Here is a 22,871-nt window from a genome sequence, read left to right as displayed (position 1 = left end):
TCAGAAAGTCGCAGTTCGAATCCCCGTGACGGGGTGAGCTCCCATTGCTCTGTCCCAACTCCTGCCAACCTAGCAGTTCGAAAGCACGTCAAAGTGCAAATAGATAATAGATACCGCTCCGGCGGGAAGGTAAACGTTGTTTCCGTGTGCTGCTCTGGCTTCTCCAGAAGCGGCTTAGTCATGCTGGCCACATGACCCGGAAGCTGTCTGCGGACAAACGCCGGCTCCCTCGGCCTACAGAGCGAGATGAGCGCACAACCCCAGAGTAGTCTGCGACTGGACCTAATGGTCAGAGGTACCTTTACCTTTTTATCACTGCTAAAACCTTCTGATATCTCAAGTTCTCAATATTTGGCCAAGAACTCTGACATTAAATAATAAATAGTAATGTCACGACTTTCTTAATACATGCTAACTGCATACTTCTCTTTTAATTTCATGCTTATTACCAGCATTTTATCTCACTTACTCACACACATGCAGCCTGCCATGGTAGTGATTCTGCAATATCACCCGACCAATGATATGTCTCAGCATGACCATGACTCTTCTTCCTTTTGTCTGTAATGGAGGCAGCTGATATTTTGGAGCAACCATGGGAAGATGGCCCATACTGTATTCATTTGAACCAGGGCTGGAGAAGCAGAGGCCCCACAGATGTTGTGGGATTCCAATTCCTATCAGCTCCAGCCAGCACAGCCAAAGGTCAGGGTCTACAGGAGTTGTAGTCCATCAAGAGCAGGAGCCAAAATTTCCCACCTCTAAGGCAAGCCTTACTTTCATCGCTACCCACACCTTTTGTCATTGCTGCTGCCATCCAGGAAGACTAGGACACACCCCTCTCCTGTATTTTTAAAAATACTTTGATGCAATTTACCTGTTAATATCGCATGTGTTTTTGTGAGCTGCATTGCATTTTCTCTTTTTAGTGAAAAAGCCAACATGCTAATAAATATTTTAAATAAATGAATGAAGGCAAGGGCTATTGGTGGAGAAAGTCCCCATGTACACTCCTCTGCACTATGCTTAACCTTTACTTTGGTTTTCTTGTAATCTTTGAAAACCAACCATTCAAAGAAAGGGTACAAACAGACAGTTGAAACAATGCAGTGCTTTAAAGTCACCTTAGCTCCACCATTCTGAGCATGTTAAGCACATTTCTTGGTTACTTTCTTAAAACAGAAATGAGCACAACCCTAAGTTAACTGAAGATGACACACAGATGAGAGTTCAGACGTACTCAACATCACATACTATACCTCAACGCAGGTTTCAAGGAAGGAAACTAAGGCGCAAAATGAACACTCGAGCCCTTCAAGATCACATTAAGCAGGATTGCTTCCCAACAATTCTTAAGGACCATCTGCTTTCAGAGTTCCCTATAACATTGAGGAACACTGGACCAAGCTAAAAACATCCTTTACTTCAGCCTGTGAACAAACCACTAGATACCAAACCAAGAAACACCAGGACTGGTTTGATGAGAAGGCCAGTGAGATTGAACACATTATTCACAAGAAAAGGAAGAGCTTTCAGATCTGGCAAAGAGATAGAAACTGTGCCACTAAGAAAAAACCCTATGCCAATGCTGAGGTTGAGGTTCAAAGAAGACCAGAGAACTAAAGAACACCTGGTGAATAAAAAAAGCTCAAGAAATCCGCACTTAGCCAACACTCATGGTGCACAGAGTTTCTTTAAAGCCACAAAGACCATCTATGGGCCGATAAATCATGGCACATGTCCCCTATGCTCAGCAGATGGTACCACACTTCTAAAAGATAAAAAAGCTATTGCACTGCTCTGGAAAGAACATTACCAGCATCTCCTTAACCACAACTCCCCCGTAGCTGCTGAGGTCTTCCCATAAATTCCGCAAAAACATATTAGAGATGAGCTTGCAGTATCTCCAAATCAGGGAGAGTTGTGTACAGCTATTAAGCAAATGAGAAACAATGACGCCAGCGGATCTGATGGGATACCTGCCAAAGTCTTCAAATTTTACATATCACTTGGGAAGAAAGGCAAACTAATGCCAGTGTACTGAAAAAAGCAAAGATCACCAGTGTTGAAGCAATGATTCTTCAACATCAACTTCATTGAACTGGTCATATTGTTCGGATGCATGATTATTGTCTCCCAAAGCAACTACTCTACTCCAAACTTAAAAATGGAAAGCGAAATACAATACCGGTGGACAACAAAAGTGGTTTAAAGACTCTCTCAAGACAAATCTAAAAAAAATGTAGTATAAACACAGACAACTGGGAAACACTGGCCTGCGAGTGCTCCAGTTGGAGAACAGCCTTTACCAAAGGTGTCATGGACTTTGAAGACGCTCAAACTCAGGACAAAAGGAAGAAACATGCTAAGAGGAAGGCAAATCCTCACTGTGATCAACTCCCACCCAGAAACCTACGTCTCCACTGTGGAAAGGTGTGTGGATCCAGAATTGGCCTCTACAGTGACTTACGGACTCACTGTTAAGACCATGTTCATGACAGACAATCTCACTCAGTTACCATTGATAGAAGAAGAAGAAGAAGAAGAAGAAGAAGAAGAAGAAGAAGAAGAAGAAGAAGAAAGAGAGAATCTAAGACCGTGAAATCTAACCATCCTGAAGGCCTTGTTCTTGATAGTTTCATAACCTGCTACCCCCTGATGTTGTTGGAGAAAAAAAAGGAGAGTGGCAGGTTCTGCATTCCCTGTTTTAATGAGTGCTGGTGAGGTACTGCAAGGTAAGTCCATTTTGAGCAACTATGGAATGAAATGCTGCTATACTCCTGCACAAAACACACCCACCTCCCCTAGCACAGCTTTGGAACACAAAGAACAGAGAAAACAGATTCATAAGAGTGCTCTACACATATTGCCTTTATTTTATTTCTAGACATTCCAGCTCTTTCTGGAGATGCTGTGGAGATACTTCCATCACTACCAGCACAGAGATATAACGCATATATTCAGAAGCCAGCATTAGCAGCCTCCTGTTGAGTTCACTGAAAGCCTGAACTCGAGATGCTAATTAGGTGCAGGTGTGTCACTTCACAACTATGAATTACAAACCTTTTTTTTAACTGCATGACTGATCTATCCAACAAAACCGACCCAACTGGTCCCACTTACTGCTTCACAACAGATCACATGTTGCTATGGAACAAGCATATTAGTCATGCCTACTGTTAGCCATATGCTGGCCTAGACACCCTGAGTGATTAAGATCCTAAGGATGATTAAGTGTCACAAAGGATGAGACACAAATGGTGATGGCTGACTGAGCTTCCTCCCCCATCCTTCCAGCTATTACCACTGGGGACATGGGGAAGAAAAGTGGGGTTTATCAAAACAGGCCTTTTTACTTAAATACCCTGTGGTGATTAGTAAGTCACTTGGACAAAATGGGAGACGCTAGAAAACAAAAGGAAATAGAAATTTATTCAGGGCAGGTTGGAATAAATTAGCAAAGCACATTAAGCGTGCTATTTGACAGCCTGGAATTGGTGAATATGATGGTAACTTGTTTTGCAAGATAATGCCTGGCTGTCTATAACTGATCAGACACAGACCACTGTGAGATCTTCAAACTAGGGAGCATGAAAGACCCTTCCTCCTTCAAGGACTACATGTACAAAGCAATTCTGACTCTTCCCAGTTCATCTTTCACTCTGTATCTTAGTGAGCTCCTGCCATTTCAGCAGTCAGATCACAGTCAGCTTTCTAAGGAGAATAGCAGCATTGTCTGTATCAGGGGTGGGTGGCCCTTTAGGTATTGCAAAACTCTGACTCCCATCAGACTTAACCAAGACTGGGGAGGATGGGAGTGGGAAGTCCCACAGTTCCCTCACTCCTGGTCTATATGCAAAGGAGCTGCACTTGCTAAAAGGACCATCAAAGCTCCCTCACTCATGGAGGTTAGTAGGAGTGTCTGAGCAGTAGGGCTGGGTGATATATCACCCCTAACCAGTTTGAAGTTCACATTGTGATAATTGTTTCATAATATTTGAGCTGGCAATATATCGCAAATCACAATGTGTGTAAGGGCTAGGTGATATCTGGTTTTCAACATTGCGATAACTAACCAGCTAAACACCGCAACGTTATCAGCAGCTAAACCTCACAATATCACCTACTAAATATTGCAATCCAACACAATGTCTGAATTAAGGATGGAACCATACAGGGGCGAATAGGACAATGTCCTGGCAACTGCTACTACTTAAGCGTCCAAAATGGATAAGCAACAATATTATCAATCATCACTCATCGTTTCATCAGCAGGCAAGCAAAAATGCATCCCAATAGGACTTTTGGTTTTGGGCTTGGCTACCAAATGGTGGTATTCAGGATGTACGGCAATGAATCATAGTGAATACAAATAATCTGGGACTGCCAGACTGCCAGCAGGCCTGCTAGGAGGCAGAAGCAGCAGTGGCAGAAACCTGCAAGGCCTCGCGGTGGTGGCACAATCAGTGGTGGCCTGCGAGTCCTCGTGGAGGCGACGGGAGGGGGCAGCAGTAGCAGCGGCATCCTGGAAGGCCTTGCAGCGGAGGAACAAACAGTGAAGACTTGCGAGGCCTCACAGCGGCGCCGAGAACTGGCGGCAATAGCGGTGGCAGCCTGCTAGGTCTTGCGGCGGTGATAGAGACGGCAATGGTAATGGCAGCCTGCAAGGCCTCATGCAACACAAGCAGTGGGGCTTGCAAGGCCTTGCCATGATGGCAAGAAGTGGCAGTGGTCTGCAAGTCCTCCTGGGGCAGTGGGAGGTGGTGGCAGAAGCTGTGGCAGCCTCCCTTGGCAAGGCCTTGCAGGCCACCCCTGCTTCTGCTATTGTCTCCTGCCGCCTTTGGAGGCCTTGCAGGCCGCTACTACTACCACCGCCATGGCAAGGCCTTGCAGGCCGTTGCCCCTTTTGCCACAAGGCCTTGCAGGCCACCACTACTGCCGACACCACGACAAGGCCTCCCAGGCCGCAGCTTCTGCTGCCGACACCCACTGCCACAGCAAAGCTTCGCAGGCTGCTGATTATTGTACCACTGCTGCCAGGCTGCCACTGCTTCTCCCCCTCCCCCGTCATTGTGGATTCTGCCACCACCAGGCTGCTGCCGCAAAGCAGACCTGCTGGCAGTCCAACAGGTGCAGATGATTTGTATTCACTATGAGCACCGTACTTTGGATTGTCCTGAATGCCCCATTTAGTAGCCAAGCCCCAAACCAAAAGTCTCATTTAGATGCGTTTGTTGGCTTGCCCGCTGATGAAAGTGACTATGAGGTGATTGATAATATCATCATTTATCAATTTTAGACTCTTTAGTAGCAGCAGTTGCCAGGACATTTGTCCTGTTTGCCTCTGCGTAGTTCCTTCTTATTTCAGATATTGTGATATATCGATATATTTCTATGTTTAGCTAGTGATATATTGCAATATTGAAAACCAGTTATCGTCCAGCCCTACTGAGAAGGGTATTTTCTTTAGTGGTCCTCCTCTGGGTGCTCCCCTCCATTTAACTGTACCGCTTGTTTCAGCACCCCATTTCTGGAATGCTCTCCTGGCACCATTACAGTGGTAGTCTGCTAGACAAAGATGACGGTGACAACTACTACTACTACTTTATTATTAGTACCCCTCCTATCTGACTGGGTTGCCCCAGCCACTCTGGGCGGCTTCCAGCATACTGTATATTAAAACATAGTAAAACATTAAACCTAAAAAGCTTCCCTATACAGGGCTGCCTTCAGATGTCTCCTAAAAGATAGATAATTACTCATCTCCTTGACATCTAATGGGAGGGCATTCCACAGGGAGGGCACCACTACCAAGAAGGTCCTCCATCTCGTTCCCTGTAGCTTTACTTCTCGCAGTGTGGGAACTGCCAGAAGGCCCTACATGCTGGGTCTCAGTGTCCAGGCTGAACGATGGGGGTGGAGATGCTCCTTCAGGTCTACTGGGCCGAGGCAATTTAGGGCTTTAAACGTCAGCACCAACAATCTGAATTGTGCTCGGAAACGTACTGGGAGCCAGTGAAGATCCTTTAGGGCTGCTCCCAGTCACCAGTCTAGCTGTTGCATTCTGGATTAGTTTAAGTTTCCAAGTCACCTTCAAAGCCCCACAGAGAGTGCATTGTCACTCTGGTGAGGCGGTGCACAGGCAGGTAGGATCTCAGCCGACGTACCAGATGGAGCTGGTAAACAGCTGCCCTGGATACAGAATTAACCTGTGACTCCACGGACAGCTATGAGTCCAAAATGACTCCCAGAAACAATATTTCTGTCTTGTCATCCTCAATCTGTTGGTGGCCATCACTACCCTTTGTGGAAGTGAATTCCAGAGGTTAATTAATGGGCTGTGAAGGACATTCCTTTCTCTGACTCTTCCAGCTTCACTGGATGGCCCCAAGTTGCAGCATCTAAAGAGGGAAAGATTCTCCCTATCTATTCTCTCCAAACCATGCATAATTTTATACACCTCTATCATATTTTCCCATCTTATTCACCTTTTTTCTAAACTAAAAAGCTTTCTTCACATGCGAATTGCTCCAATCTCTTGATCATTTTGGTTGTCCTTTTCTGCACTTGTGAGATCTTTTTTCAGGCTTGCTGACCAGAAATGAAAACAGCAGTCCGAGTGCAGTCGCAACAAATATTGATATAATGACATTTTGGTACTGGTATTTTTATTTCCTAGCCCTTTTCTTATTATCCCTAACACAGAATTTGCTTTTTCCACAGGTGCTGCTGTATAAGCTATAGTCTGATTAAATAAATAAATCATATTTTCCACTGGCTGATTATAAAAAGTCATATGCATTACAACATTTATTTTGTGGTGGTTAGCTGAGCTGCTTTCGCACCACAGACCAACGGGGGTGGGGGTGGGGTGGGGGGGGCTGCCCAGATAGAAGGACCTAGGAAAACATGAGCAGCCAGGGAAGGGGAACTACAAGTGGCCCAGAAGAGGGAGGGGAAGAGTTCCAGGGGTGGTTACAAGAATTCAAAATTCAGAAATTAAAAACGGTTAAAACAACTACAGGCACAGAAACAGGGTGGGTCCTGAAAAAAACACATCTCAAGTGCCAAAGGCCAGAGACTGACCAAGCAAATAAACTACCTGCTAATATTGCCTTATCCTAACCTCAGTACCAGTTTAAACACTGACAGAACCCCTTCAAAATAGGAGGTGCATTGTTGCATTTCCCATACAGTACCCACCACAAGTGTTGCATGAATGTGGGAAATAGTGAGCAGTGCTGCTTGAGAAAATGTTTACTCTTAAGAGTGAACGTTTTCAAGAGGCAGAGGTTAAAGCTTTGGATTTTGGCCAGCTTCAGATTCAAATCTCTCCAGGAGTTTCAGACAGGAGCGTTTTCCCAGCACTGCCTGGAGATGCCAAGCATTGAACCCGGGACCTCTACATGCAAGGCAGATGCTCTACCTCTGAAGCTCACGAGGTGGATCTCAGGACCCTCCTGCTCTCAGCCCAACCAACCTTGGCAGGGTGGTTGCAAGGACCAAGTCCAGGATTCACATACATGGACACTTCCATGACTTCAGTGGAGAAAGACAGGATGCAAGTGTAAATAATATTATTGAAAATGTCTTCATTTCCATGAGCAAGATTAGCTTTTTCAGAAGAACTGGCTTTGCATTGGAACACTTCAGTGAACTTAATCATCAGAATTTGCTGCAAGTGCCGCTGCTATATAACGAAACAAATGCTGGCCTTTGGAGACAAAAGATCATTAGTCAAGCTTACCTTTGCTGCCTGAGGCGTACAGGCAATGTGCACAGTGCTAGGTTTCACCCCATTTGCTTTGGCTCTTTTAAATAAAGCAAATCTGCTTTTTCTTCTTCCTCGATCTCCATTTGGCAGAGAGCCATTGTACCTGTGGAAAAAGGGTGAATGAAGACATTACAGAGGGTATTTGTGGATGGGTTGCCTCTGAATTAATTTGGGCACATTACCACAAACCTGTGGAATTAAAGATCTTTTTTTAAAAAAGTGTAGTTTTTTATTATAAAATAGTTGTGCATCACTCAAGTAGATACACTGAGTGTGGTGGTGATCTATGCCTTAATGGCTGAAATGAACTGATGTGGGCAAACAAACTGAAGCTTAATCCTGACACGGTGGTCAGTCAGTAGAACTGACTCAGTTCTTGGGGTTTAACCTGTGTTGGATGTAGCTACACTCCCCTTGAAAATGCAGGTGTGTAGTATGGAGATTTTTCTGTATGTGGCCTTGACCCTGGTTGCCCAGGTGTCTGCCGAGGCCAGAAGTGCCTTTGCCCAGCTGAGACTTGGGCACCAACCGTGCGCATTCCTGGAGACGCACAGCTGGCCATGGCACTAGCTGCATTACATCTGGATCACTGCAACCTTCTATACATGGAGCTGCCTTTGAAGAGTCCATGGCCAAGTTGTTAAAATTGAGCATGTGCTTTTCAAACCTAAACAGCTGCAGTAGCTTCCAATTTGTTTCCAGGAACAATTCAAAGTGCCGGTGATTCCCTTTAAAATCCTTAATGGTTTAAGACTGGGATATCTGAAGGACCTCCTTCTGTCCTGTATAACATGATCACCATCAAAGGCCCTTCTGTGAGACCCAGAATCCCTTGCAGTATACTTGGTTAGGACTAAAAAGAGGGGCTCTCCCCTCCCTGTGGCTGAAAGTCCCTCCCAAGAAAGGAACACCTTATCGTCTCTTTAATGGCATTCTGAAAGCTAGTAAAAACCTTCCTTTTTAAGAAGGCATTCGGTTTGTAACTGATTGTTTGCCAAATGAATGGCCAGTGGAAGCAGGGCAGGTGGAGATATCCTGGCTACTTAGAATCATAGAATTGTAGAATTGGAAGGAACCCCGAGGGTCATCTAGTCCAGCCCCCTGCAATGCAGGAATCCTTTGCCCAACATGGGGCTGGAACCCACCACCCTGAGATGAAGAGTCTCATGCTCAACCCAAAATAAAAGTCTTTGTATATTTGGAATAATTTTTACTGCTGCTGTATTACTGATATTTGGCTGTTTAGTGCTATTTACCTACTGTTGCTTTAGTGTTTTAATTATTTTGTAACTGATTTTTAAATTGTTAATTTATAGTATGATTTTTTTTGTTACGTCTACTTGTGCATTTGAATGATAAGGGGTGCAAATGATTTAAACATATACATATAAAACATCCCTAGAGATAGTATTACAAGTCCACTGTAGTCCTTCTAAAAACCATTGCAGAAATGTAAAATTTATGTGAAACTGTCAACTCAGATACACTGAAGGGTAGCCTATAAGAACAGATGCTCTCTCTTGCTAACAGGTCTGTTAAAAGGTAAAGGTAAAGGTACCCCTGCCTGTACGGGCCAGTCTTGACAGACTCTGGGGTTGTGCGCCCATCTCACTTAAGAGGCCAGGGGCCAGCGCTGTCCGGAGACACTTCCGGGTCACGTGGCCAGCGTGACATCGCTGCTCTGGCGAGCCAGAGCCGCACACAGAAATGCCGTTTACCTTCCCGCTGGTAAGCGGTCCCTATTTATCTACTTGCACCCGGAGGTGCTTTCGAACTGCTAGGTTGGCAGGCGCTGGGACCGAGCAGCGGGAGCGCACCCCGCCGCAGGGATTCGAACCGCCGACCTTTCGATCGGCAAGTCCTAGGCGCTGAGGCTTTAACCCACAGCGCCACCTGCATCCCCAACAGGTCTGTTACTTATAGCCTAATGTACCATAAACCAAATACCTTCAAAATAAATGACACAATACAGCCAACATTAAGCCCTATTGATTTCAGTGAGAAGCTTACATATATATTAAATCTCTCCTGCTGGAACTGATGGAGCTTAGAAATGTTTAGTGGTGGCTGGATCATGTCCAAAGTCATGAACAACAGTAAGATCATGAGGGCATATCCTAACTAACCATGTCGTCCAACATTAGTATGATGGCTTTAGCTTGAAGACAGGGTACAAGAAGAAAATGGCAGTGTAAATAATCTTCACAGGTCCAGATTGCATTGCATATAGTGACAAGCAAAACTGCTTTTCTTCACAGAGTTAAATGCATTTTCACTGGGTCGCATTTTAATAAGAAATACTTACCCCAACACAATCAGTTCACCATATTTCACTGGTGCTTTTGACGGATGGTTTTCTTGATCAGGCGAAAACATGAGCCTAGTTAGTTCCTTTATCTCAAAGTCCACTTCTCTGATCAAGAACCTTGGCAAACTTTTTTCATTATTTCCTGAGGAGAGTGGAGAAGTTAAGACATAAATTGGAGTGGCTTAGGAGAAATTAGTTTCACCTATCAATTTTGCCAAGCACTGCAGACTGACCAACAGTATATTGTTCACCTTCCAGGCCTACTTCATTCATTACAGGAGCTATAGGGTGCCCTTTTTTCTTTGCTCAGCTTTTCTCTGAGGGTTGAAAACTAACTAGAGTCATGTACGGTGATACCTCTGGTTGCCAACAGGATCCGTTCCCGAGGCCTGTTTGCAATATGAAAAGCCCGCAACCTGAAGCACTGTATCTGCGCAGGTACGCGGCGCGATTTGGTGCTTGTGCACATGTGCGAAGCGCGATTTAGCACTACTGCACATGCACGAGCGTCAAAACCCGGAAGTAACTTTCCGGTACTTCTGGGTCGCTGCGGGACGCAACCTGAAGAAACGTAACATAAAGCAAATGTAACATGAGGTACGACTGTATTACAAAAAGAAATGACAACAACTAGCTTTCTTCCATCTGCTGTTGAGTCACTTGTGCAAAAAGGATCCTGTATATTGCCCAAGCCTCCCCTTTCTCAGGTTGCCTTGGATATCATTAATAATGATGACATTTGTCACACTTACAGAGAGACAGTGTGCTGTAGTGGTTACTGTGCTTTGCTAAGAAATGAGAGACTGGGGTTCAAATTCCGATTCAGATATTAAACTTATTGGGTGACCTTGGTCCTGCCACCATCTCTTAGCCTATCATACCCTAAGCACATGGGGTTGTTGTTGTGAGGATCAAATGGGGAGGTGGAAAACCATGAATGACACTTTGAGCTCACAGCAGGAAAAGTGGGACAGAAATGTAATTAATAATAAATGATGTTAAGATACATGCTGGAGTAATCTTAACAACCATGTCAGTAACATGATAGATAGGTAGGTAGGTAGGTAGGTAGGTAGGTAGATGAAGGGGCATTCCCCCTCAGTCTTTTACGGCTACAGATCTCATCAGCCCCAGCCAGTATGGCTAGGTAGTCCACAAAGTAAAACCTACACCCACACCCACAATGTTTTAATCATAAGCATATTTATTCAGAAGTAGGTAACAGATTTATAACCAAATATGGATATTGTATACACAATCACACTCTGCTATTCTATATTCAGCCTGGAATCATGGGCCTATGAGCCACATTACTCTTTCAGTTCCTCCCTATTCAAACCTGGGTGGAATCTGAATTGCCTTGGAGAGTTGGGGGCTCTAGAACTTTCCAGTCCAAAAGGCAGAAATGCTAAAAGACAGAAAAGACAGTGTGCCAAAATGAGAGAATGGGTCTTGAAACAGCAGCTGCAGTCAGAGGAAGGGGAGTGAAGAGTTCCTTGAGACTCATCTTAGGCCTTTGTACTGGCAGCTGCTGAGGCTTTCCCCTCCCTGTGACCACTGATTCGTGATTCTTTTTCTTCACCCCACCCCAAGTCAGGACAAGCAGCAAAAGCCGAGAATTCCCATTGATAAAACGCTCTGGCAGCTTTGGTGAATGGGTGTGTGGAATGTGGGCAAGGCAGTATGTGGACGTCTGCGCCCCCTTAGCCCCTTGTGGCAATGCCTACAGACTGCAAATATCAGGGTGAAAACAAGTTTTAAGTGGAAACCACAATATTCTGCTGACTTCTATAGGCAGCCACATCTGAAACGCAAGTTGGGTATGATAAAGGAAACTAGCTTGGAAGTTGAAATGATATTTACATTATTATGTAGTCTAAGAGGCTTAAAGAAAATAACTACTTGAGGACCACTTTCACAATCAATGTTTAGAGATACATTTTTAGCTATAGTATCCTTCTTCTGAATGGTGCTAAAGGAATAGAAAGTAGAAGATTCAGTTTTGAATTGAGTGTACATGTTACATTTGAAGTACAAAGGTTAAAATACAGAAACCTATTTAAGAGCCACTTGTCAGAATAATCTCCAGCTTACATAAAGTGATACAGGAACTGCACTTAACATATAGAACTGGTACAGATCTAATGCTCCCTGATCACTAATAATCAATCAGTAAATGGGAACAAGGCATTGCATTCTTCCTCTTAACCATGATTTTTTGTAGTGGGGTGGGAACGAACAAATTATTTTACAGACAGGATTTAGGAGTATCTTTATCATAGTTAGCACAGGTCGTGTGAGGAAGAGGGAAGGCACAAGAAAGAGAAGATCACTCAGCCACTCCTGTGGAATGATAATGTTGAGTTTCATGTCTGCACTGCATAACACTTGGGGAGTGTTATTTCTGCGCTGGAGAGAGAACAAGGCTTCTTTCAAAGGATGCATTCAGATGTGGGATTTATTGCATTAGTATTACGGGATATAATGCTAGTGCTTCTGTTCTGATTTCTAATGCTCCTTTTACACTGTGGTGCATGTTGTGTTATGGGATGGTGGCTTTTTGGTCCATATACCACCATCTCACACTAAATTCTGAACAGAAGGAAAGAACTGCATGCTGGGATACTACCCCAAACTTTATCATGTGAAATTACAATGATTTGAAATCCAGTGATTTGACAGGGTTGAACTGGATTTTTTTCTGGAAGCAATTGACACAGAAATAAGTGCTAAACTTCTGCTAGATTCTACAAGTGGCTTGTAGGTTATTTGATAGGTTACATAAAGCATGAAAAAATAACAAGTATCAATCAATCAATCAATCAATCAATCTCCTTTACTGGCATAGAAAGAGTGTGTCATATATATGGATCAGAACACAACACGAGTAATAAAACATAGTAAGAGGTACATTGGGATAAAACCGTCCGGACGTCGTGAGATACAAAAGTGGCTCTTAGGACCTATGGTGACGTAATTTCATGGCATCACTCAAAAATCTTGCCACATTCCCCACAGCATCAATTCTACAATTATTCAGTAGACAGGACACCCTGGAAGAGTCAGTGTGATAGATCCCCTCCTTCAATAAGGGGACCAAAGGACCAAATATTTATTTATTTATTTGCATAAAATGGACAACGAAATAAAACATGTGTGATGGATTCGACCTGTTTTGTGCCACAAGGGGAGTGCTTTTCAAGATATGGGATTTTAGAGAATCTACCTTGCAAAACTGTAGATGGCAAAACATTAAACCTTGTGAGGAAAAGAGCTCTGTGTAGATGGGGATTGTAAAGATGATGTAAATATGGAGTGCCCTGACCATACGAGGATGGAATTCCTAACCCCAATGGGGAACAGGTTTTATTGGCAGTGCGGCTAAGAGTTTGGAATTCAATCTCTAGAATTCTATGCCTGATTGTCTTGAATGCTTCCAATTGTGGGAGCATAAGCAGCGACTCGAGTGACAGGCTACAGGTTTTGATTTTGTTCTCAATGCAAGCTAACCATTGAGTGGTGGAATTCTACTAGCACATGGAAAGTTAAAGAAAAGTCAGACTTGAAAGGTGGGCGGGGCCAGAATTTTATAGTGGTGAGCCACGCTTTGGTTTCCAGACACATGGCTGCATGCAGCACACTTTGGCAGCCCCAGGATTTTGCACAGAAATTTTGATTGGATGTTTCAACAACTGGTTAACTGCACCAATCCATAATGGGATGCCATGCATAAGTTTTGGGCCTACTTTTGCATTAAAGACCTTTGTGCAGCTGGGATGTATTGATTCCCTCTGTTGTAGAAGAAACAGGTACCGTAATAGCCAGAGCAAAAGTATCCACCCCATTCAGTGCGAGCTTACAATGGTATTTTCAGGAGGTGTTATATTGGAAGTGGGTGCCTAGGTATTTCAAATTTTTAACCTGTTCCAACAGGTTACCACTGATCTCCCACCTGTGAGGCTTCCAGATTTTGAAAAAACAAGCACTTTAGATTTTGTGAAGTTCAGTTCCAGGGTGTTAGCTGTACAGTATTCCTGGCAGCAGCACAGAAGCTGCTTCAAGTCAACCCTTGTGCAAGACAGAATGACTGCATTGTTGACTTATAGTAAGATGGGAACGTGGATGGAGCTGAGCTTTGGGCAGTAAATAGGTCTTTTAGGAAAAGAATGAATTAATATGGGGCTAAGATGCAACCCTGTTTTATCCCTTTGTAGACGATGATTTTTGGGGTTAGCCTGCCTAATTGAGAGCATTTCACCTGGCAGCTCATGGAAGTGTGTAGTTTTCGAATGAGAAAAAGAAACCTTTAAGTGGATGTTCATTTTGGACAGTTTATTCCAGAGCAACTCCCTCGGGATTGAGTCAAAGGCTTTTTAGATTCAAAAAGACGGTATAAAGTTTTTGATTAGGAACCCTAGAGTATTGGTCCACTAGGTGAGAAAGTGTGACGCAATGATCCAAGGTAGTTTTTCCTTGACATAAACTCAACTGCTCAGAGCCTGGTAAGGCACATTGAGACATCCACTGGGTAAGCTTTCCCAAGAGATGTTTAGCGTATAGCTTCCCCACTATAGAGAGGAGGCTTAATGGTCTATAGGTAGGTGGTAATGTGCACTCTCCCTTATTGTACATTGAAATGATAATTGTGCTTGTCCATGCCTCTGGCATAAGTCCAGTCATATCTACCCATGTGAACAGGTTGGCCAGCAAGGGGCCCCACCAGTCAGGGTGTAGTTTAAGATCATTGGGGCCTATCCCATCTGGGCCAGTGGCTTTTCCTTGCTTTAACTGGCCTATTAACATTTTTATTTCATCTGATGAAACTTGGGGCCACTCAGGGGCATCCATTTGCACAGAATGATGACAAGTCACTCCACAGGAATGTTCCTCGTGCAGGACACCTGGAAAGTAGTGGTACGAACCACTAGGCAAAATGGGTGGAGAGGAGAGGTAAGTAGTATTGAATGCCCCCTTTACTTGTTTGAGGTTATGGTATAAAGGAGCTGCTCCTATTGTTTGTTGGCATGTTCAGATCTCTTTTTTAAATAAGATGCTGCAACAAATTTTAAGACCTGAAATATTAAGGGGATAGGGCGGTTGCCTCTTCCTTGTGAAGGTGTCAATAGATATTCCGGATGTGTGCTCTGAGTGCTCTGCATTCTTTATCAAACCAGACAGCAGCAAAGGGCTCCCTGGATTGTTTCTGCATCTTGAATTGTTGTTTTGAAAACTCATTTAGAGATCTTAATAGGATTTCAAATGTTTCAATAGCTTCTTGGGGGTTTACTGAGTTAATTATAGAAGCTCTGTATTCCAACATGGTCTCACTTTGGAACTGTTGGAGAAGTTTGTAAGGTGAGTCTGTGGTCCAAGGGATCCTAAGCAGAAAATCTTTGCTTGCATTCCGCCCCCCTTTGCTGATACAAAGCTATAGCTCTTCAAAACGGAATGTAAGGAGGTAAACATTTGTAAAATAGTTATAAGTATATGCATGCAGTTTTCTTGCACTAATCCTGAGCATGCACTTATTGTGCATGACAAATGTATAAGATATTATTTAGTGAATTGGTTATCTTGTTTACTGGTGCTTTGCCTCCTTAAAAAGCTATTAAATGGTTTAAGAATTGGGCTTAACTCCACTCACATAATTCTATTTGACTGCATAAGAACTAAGCATGCAACAGGCAAGGGTTTCACTTTGATAAGAGAGGTTGGCTTATGGAACTACACAACACTGGACACTTGTACCAAGCCTTTCTACTTCTTTGATTATCTGGTTCACATAACACTGCCCTGGAAAGTCCTTCTCTTTTAAACTCTCTCTCCTCTTGTCCCTTCTCTCCTCTCTCTCTCTCTCTCTCTCTCACACACACACACACACACACACAAACACTTTTGTTTAGAAGCACCCTGCATGTTCTCACCTCAGAAGCCTTTGTATGGCATAGTTTTGAAGTTACATTCATCTTGTACAGTTCAGGTTGAAACATCCTCAATTCACCCAGTGTAGGCAAGGTTTCGGGACGCAGGTGGCGCTGTGGGTTAAAGCCTCAGCGCCTAGGACTTGCCGATCGAAAGGTCGGAGGTTCGAATCCCTGCGGCAGGGTGCGCTCCCGCTGCTCGGTCCCAGCGTCTGCCAACCTAGCAGTTCGAAAGCACCTCCGGGTGCAAGTAGATAAATAGGGACCGCTTACCAGCGGGAAGGTAAACGGCGTTTCCGTGTGCGGCTCTGGCTCGCCAGAGCAGCGATGTCACGCTGGCCATGTGACCCGGAAGTGTCTCCGGACAGCGCTGGCCCCTGGCCTCTTGAGTGAGATGGGCGCACAACCCCAGAGTCTGTCAAGACTGGCCCGTACGGGCAGGGGTACCTTTACCTTTACCTTTTTAGGCAAGGTTTAAAAAGATAGCAGCAGTAGGTGGAAGTGAAAGTATAACTTTGACACCAGTACCACAAATTCACCCTCTCTCCCTTTGGAAGCATACTAATTTGAAATCCTTAGAACCTAAAAAGTCTCCCATGGCCCACTTTTGTCAGCCAAAAACAATATGCCAAGGGAATATTCAATCACATATCTATTTAAAGGAATTACTAATTCCTAACGGACAACACTGAGTTTCCACGCTGTTGTTTTTTAAAAGTTGATAATTCAGTACAATTCTGCTGCTTAATTCAGAATCTGGCAGACTCTGAGCGCACACATATGAGGGGGCAAGAAAAGAATGCAAAGCCCTAGCATAGCAACAAGACAGCCTGTAAGACTTGGCAGATCCTTTGCAAGTGTGTTTGTTCTTCATTACAATTGTGAGCCTACACCACTTGGCCAAGCTCCCGAAGCAACAAGCAATGCACTGGGACTGAGGTGCTCCTTTTGCTGGGGAACAACCCTCCCCCAAAACCTATGCCAAGGGCTGCCATTGCCAGTTCGTTACATTAAGGGTTGTTCCTGCTAAATCTGTTCAACCTGTTTTGGGAAATTCATGGACCTGAGAGAAATCTGTAACATCCAGGCTAAGTGATCCAAGTGGTCTCTATCACACAATGGCCTACTTGATCTGTTTATTAGCAGATGGCCACCACTGCAGAGCATACAGGAATGCTGAGGTAGCTGGAGCAAGAGGTTAACTCAAACAGAACTGCTGCACTTGTATTTAAAAATCACAGTAATGACTCTGGTGAAGCAGGTTTCCTTTCTCTCTCATAGTGTCTGCAAAGTGCCATATCATAAAACAGTTTCAAAAGTAGGGAATGGCCTGACAAATTGAGGGAATCTCTCTCTCAATGGAGCCTACATTAGGTCCATGCACTGAACAAAGTTTGCCAGACAATGTGTGTGCATGTCAAACCACTCACCAGGGATTCAAACACCAGCATGCAACTTTAGCCTGGTTTATATAGATCAACTTGCATTAGTTTATCCCACTGATACAAAAGAGGCACCTAAACAACATAAAGGGGCCCAGAAGCAAGTTGGAATCCTATCTTACCTTGCCCATCCTAGTTTGACATTGATTTGTCTTTTTCCATTGCAAAGGAGGAAAAGAAGGGAGCACATGGGTGAGCGAGTGCTACTGATTCCTCCTTTGCAGACAGAGTTTGCAGCTTGAATCTCCTGACATTAAAAGATGCCCCATGACTGACAGGTGGGCAGTCCCACTCTCCTGTCCAAGTGACCTATGGAGGGTTGGCCAGATCCTATTATTCACCCCTGCTTTAGAGGTTGAGGCCAAACACAAAACCTATATAAAGTCTATTAACCCGGGAACATTTTGCTGTTATGCAAAAGCAACAGATGATCCTACTCTGAGGAAATCACAACACCATCCTACGTATTATCTGTGATGTTCTCAGCTTCCCACACACAATGTCACAGAATTACATGTATCTTTTTGCACAAGGTGGCTATTTTAAAGTCAGCAGTGTGCTATTACCATATACCTTTAACTGAAAGTGTGCCTCTGTGGCACTTCTACCTACATAGTTCCTTGCCGGGGGGGGGGGCAGGTGCAGTTGGGCACAAATTTGCAGTTGGGTGGGAAGGAAGTGCAGATGGATCAACTGGGGTGGGGGAGAATGAGACACATTAGGTGTGTGCGTTAAAAAGCACTTAAATGACAGGCAATGTCAGGGACAGTATGGACACAAATTACACAAAGGCTGAATGTGCTCCATTTACATATTTAAACTGCCCAAACTATATTAACACACCTTATTTGGGGCTAGGGCCACCTCTACTTCACCTTCAGGCAGGTAATGCTTTGTCACCCATGCTAACACATTACAATGGATGCAAAATTTCTGTTTCCACGGGCAATTGGGCCCTGCTTTTACTTTTGAGCACAACCCTTGCAGATTGTGCTGCAGCTGCTATAAATTGAGAGAAGGGAAGACCTTGCAGGCAATGAAGATTGGGCCTGTCTTGTGGTATTTTCCTAAATAGAGAGAACAAACACTGAATCTCAGTGTAAGAATTTAGCAACACCAGGGATGCAGATAGAGCAAGAGGCCATTTAAGGACAGAGAACTTTAGCTTTTGGAGATTCCTTGCTGGCTAGGACAAGCACAAACCAGAGTCTGCGTTTGGCACAGCACAGGGACGTTCGGGGGGGGGGGTAGTATCCTGCTTTCTATTCCTTTTTTTAAAGCCATGTGTATACCCTGAAACCACAAACAACCAAACAATAATAATACCACATGGCACCAGGAGATGTTCTCCTTCCTCTATGGGCTAACAGTAGTCAGTACTAAAAGTCTATACTACAAGTGCTATTGACTGCAGTGTAAACGAAGCATCTTAAGCAACCAGCCAAGTTGAGCTCAACAGGTAAACTTGGTGAAAACTGGAGAAGTCCAGTGCTTGAGAGGTACCAATTTTGGCCACACAATTTTCATCAGGCAGCAGGAATAGATATCAGGATGGGATGATCCAATGGACCTTCCACCATTGTGTCATTGAGTTAAGATTTACACCATTGCAAAGCTGTTGGATTGTCCTGTTAGTTACAGTATTGTAGATAAGAACTACTGGTTCCTATGGAGAAACCACCACTGACACAGACTGTAAGCAGGGAGCAAAACATGTGTTGTGTTCATTTGACTGGGGGGAGGGCGTGTCTCACAGGGAATTTTGCAGCTTGGCGGCCAGCCTGCCATCAGGGCATGAAGGCAGCAGCCGTCCTCTGCTTCATGGCCCCAGAGTCTGAACATCTGACTTAGCAAATCCCTGGCAAACTGGCATGGAAAAACATTCCTTTCTATCCCTTCCCTCAGCATTTTGACATTTCTTTCCAACTTACTCACTGAAAATACATACAGAATTGTTTGTAATCTAGAGACCAAAAGTGCAACTGAGATAGACATAAGTTGTTAGAAGTATGTTTTGTTCCAATTAGTTTTATACATGATATGTCTACTTTTCAGAACTGTTGTACTTTCATTTTAATTCTTGTTCTAACCTCTCTTATTTCCACTATTGTTTATTGTTACTGTTACAGTGGTGCCCCGCAAGACGAACGCCTCGCAAGACGGAAAACCTGCTAGACGAAAGGGTTTTCCGTTTTGGAGGCGCTTCGCAAAACGAATTTCCCTATGGGGTTGCTTCGCAAGACGAAAAAGTATTGCGAGTTCCTTCGGGTTTTTCCCCCCTTCCCCCCCTTTTCCTAAGCCGCTAAACCGCTTATCAGCTGATCCGCTGATAAGCCGGTTAACAGCTGATTACTAAAAGCCGCTAAACCGCCAATGGGCTTGCTTCGCAAGACGAAAAAACCGCTATACGAAGAGCCTCACGGAACGAATTAATTTCGTCTTGCGAGGCACCACTGTATTAAAATCCCAATAAAGTACTTTTCAAGCGGCAGTTTGCTTTTAGCTCCATAAAGGTAAAGGAGCCCTGACAGCTGAGTCCAGTCGCAAACGACTCTGGGGTTGCAGCGCTCATCTTGCTTTACTGGCTGAGGGAGCCGACATTTGTCCGCAGACAGTTCTTCCGGGTCATGTGGCCAGCATGACTAAGCCGCTTCTGGCAAACCAGAGCAGCGTACAGAAACGCCGTTTACCTTCCCGCTGGAGCGGTACCTATTTATCTACTTGCACTCTGACGTGCTTTCGAACTGCTAGGTTGGCAGGAGCAGGGACTGAGCAACGGGAGCTTACCCTGTCATGGCGGGGATTCGAACTGCCGACCTTCTGATCGGCAAGCCCAAGGGGTTCAGTGGTTTAGACCACAGCGCCACCCGCGTCCCTGGCTTACAAACAGTAAATAACAATAACAGAACAGACCATCACAAATACAGCACAAATCATATAGAACAATTAACAAATCGTCAGTAAAGCAATTACAATCCATAAAGCACCATCAGCAAAACAACTAAAAAAAAAAAGCTAAACAGCACAATTACAAATGATAAATTATAGGATTCACAAAGGTACTGTAACATTTATAATCTGCAGAACACCAACAACATGAACAAAATAGCAACCAAAAAATAAACCGAACACTGCTGAGTTCATACACACACTCTCCCCACCCCCAAGACTCATAACCTTTCACTCTGTTCAGTGATTTGAGCGCAAAGCTTCACTCCAGTCGGAGGAAGTCTGCTTCTGAATTCCAGCTGCTGGGTATCACAAGTGAGAAGAATGCTGTTGCCCTCAGGTCCTGCTTGTGTGGCCCTCCTGTTTTGACCTGATCCAACAGAGCTCTCCTTATATTCTTAATTCCCCCTTGTGTGCTCTGTGCGAATATTTGCCAAGTTAGTGTAAGGGGCATATGTGCTACTTTGGTTCTTCATGTAGATGTAGGGATACTGTTGTGTGGTGATGCCACTTTACTTTGCAAATAGGCCAAATATGGTCTTGAAGCAAATTCCTGTTGTTCAAGATCTGTGGAAAGCATTATTCTGAAACTCTTTATGCACGGACATTATACCCACCAACTTGGGGAGCTCTTTAGCATGCTTCCCCTGCGTGTGTCATGGGATGTCATGGGTGTTCAAACATGGGTAGGATTCAGTAGCAAAAACACTGCTTCTATCCCTCCGCCCCCACGGCTGCCAAGTTTTGCGTGGTCGAGTGTCTTGTTTTTAAGATAGTATCTTTTGGTAAAATATAGGGGGGGGGGGATTAAAGTAGAAGTGACAAGGGCAACACCAATATGATTGCAACAACAAAAACTGTGCTGAAGTTAAGAAAATTGAGGACGGAGGATTGAGTCAGGGATCTCCATTCCGTTTCAGTACTCAAAATAAATTCCTGGGTTCAGACTTCTTATAATTTTACACATGTGCTTTTTGCAACTGGCTCCAATTAGTGGATCTGTGGATTCTCATAACCAAAGTATTGTGATAATGGACGCCTTTTTAAAAGTGTTTATTATCACACTCATTGATCAGGTCACAGTGGGGAGACATTTCTCATGTAATATAATAAATGACTGAGCTTTAAACTACTTGGTCTTAGAGCCAGCAAAAGGAAAGGTAGTACTTGATTTAATACTGAGTGGTATCCAGGCCCATGTTATAGTGATGTAATTGTTGTTTACCCACTTTGAAATTGGAAAAAAGAGTGGGAAGCTGTCTGGAAAACACATTTAGTTTTGGGAGGGAATATATGAGAGTTTTAATTTAAAGCAAGTTGAAGGAGAAAGGAAGATAATATATTTTTAAGATGTTCAGAAATTGTTACGAAACCCTGGTGCCTGCCCCTTTCTTTGCCAAGTGGGGCAAGAGTGCGTGGAGTCACAGGCACACACACAGGATCTGTGCCCCTTTAGATAATAGAAGACACGGCGGAGACTGTCGTGCCTTAATAAATATGGTTTATTCACCTATTTACACCTTCAGTCTGCATGGAGGTAGTCCAGCGCTCACAGCGTGACCCATGGCACTGCAGGCAACCTTTCATCTCCTCCTCCAAGATGGATCTCAGCCTTACTTCCTCCTCCTTCTGCCCAGAAGCCCTTCTTTCAACACTCCCCTTTTCCTGTCCCTCTCAAACACACAGTTACCCTGGGCAACCTTTGTGACATCTCACTCCCCAGGCCAAATGACCCTTCTGTGGCCCATCAGCACCATTTTGTAGTGCTAACAGTCTGCTCTTCCCTCAGCCAGCCAAGCTGGATTGCATAACTCAGCCCAGGAATTCATTTGCAGCTTGCATTCTCCCTTCATAGCACAAATAACAAAAATCATAGCATTTATTAATTTCTATGTTTGTCTTGTCTATAACACTATTTAAAACCACTATAACAGAGGCTCAGATTAGGAAAGTTTCACACAAGTCCAAATGGATGCCAGTGTGGCTAAATAGCCGTGTGAATGAAGCAATAAAAGAAGTCATCCTGTGAAACAGGGGGAAATTGAAAAAGGAAGTTGGATAATAATATGACCAAGTCAGGAATTTTAGGAGCATATCATTGAAGGTGCAGAATCAGTGAATATTCCTTTAAATATATGAAAAGCAGGAAATCAGTCAAGGAGGCAGGATTTTTAGAACGTAAAAGTCTGAATGAAGTATTGAAGGAGAACAGGGAGATGGCAGAGAAGCTAAATGAATCCTTTCCCTCAGCCTTCACTGTGGAAGTGTTTGGAATAGTTTGTGAACTATTTTTGGAAGCTGAATGTCTGACGGGGCTTCCGCGGCTTCGAATTGGCTGCAGAAACTTCCTGCCGCCAATCAGAAGCTGTGCTTTAGTTTCTGAACATTTTGGAAGTCGAATGGACTTCCAGAACTGATTCCGTTCGACTTCCAAGGTACAACTGTACATGCATAGGTTATACTAAACATCAATAGGG

The 22,871-nt window shown here is 44.0% G+C and overlaps 1 protein-coding gene across 4 annotated transcripts in view; it reads right to left on the bottom strand.

The window, feature by feature from the left end:
• PELI1 (pellino E3 ubiquitin protein ligase 1) overlaps positions 1 to 22,871 on the bottom strand; it is an 84,245-nt gene that overhangs the window by 5,837 nt on the left and 55,537 nt on the right. For all 4 annotated transcript variants that reach the window (XM_083730456.1, XM_083730453.1, XM_083730455.1 and 1 more), the window contains 2 exons: positions 10,080 to 10,224; positions 7,748 to 7,877 (listed from right to left, as the gene is read on the bottom strand). In XM_083730456.1, coding sequence (XP_083586582.1) covers positions 7,748 to 7,877; positions 10,080 to 10,150 — 201 coding nt within the window. In that variant the 5' untranslated portion in view covers positions 10,151 to 10,224. The remainder of the gene's footprint in view (positions 1 to 7,747; positions 7,878 to 10,079; positions 10,225 to 22,871) is intronic.

Source organism: Podarcis gaigeae (assembly GCF_964106915.1).
Source record: "Podarcis gaigeae genome assembly, chromosome: 3".
Classification (NCBI taxonomy): domain Eukaryota; kingdom Metazoa; phylum Chordata; class Lepidosauria; order Squamata; family Lacertidae; genus Podarcis; species Podarcis gaigeae.
Note: the sequence above shows the minus strand (reverse complement) of the source record. Positions and strands in the feature narration are given on the sequence as shown.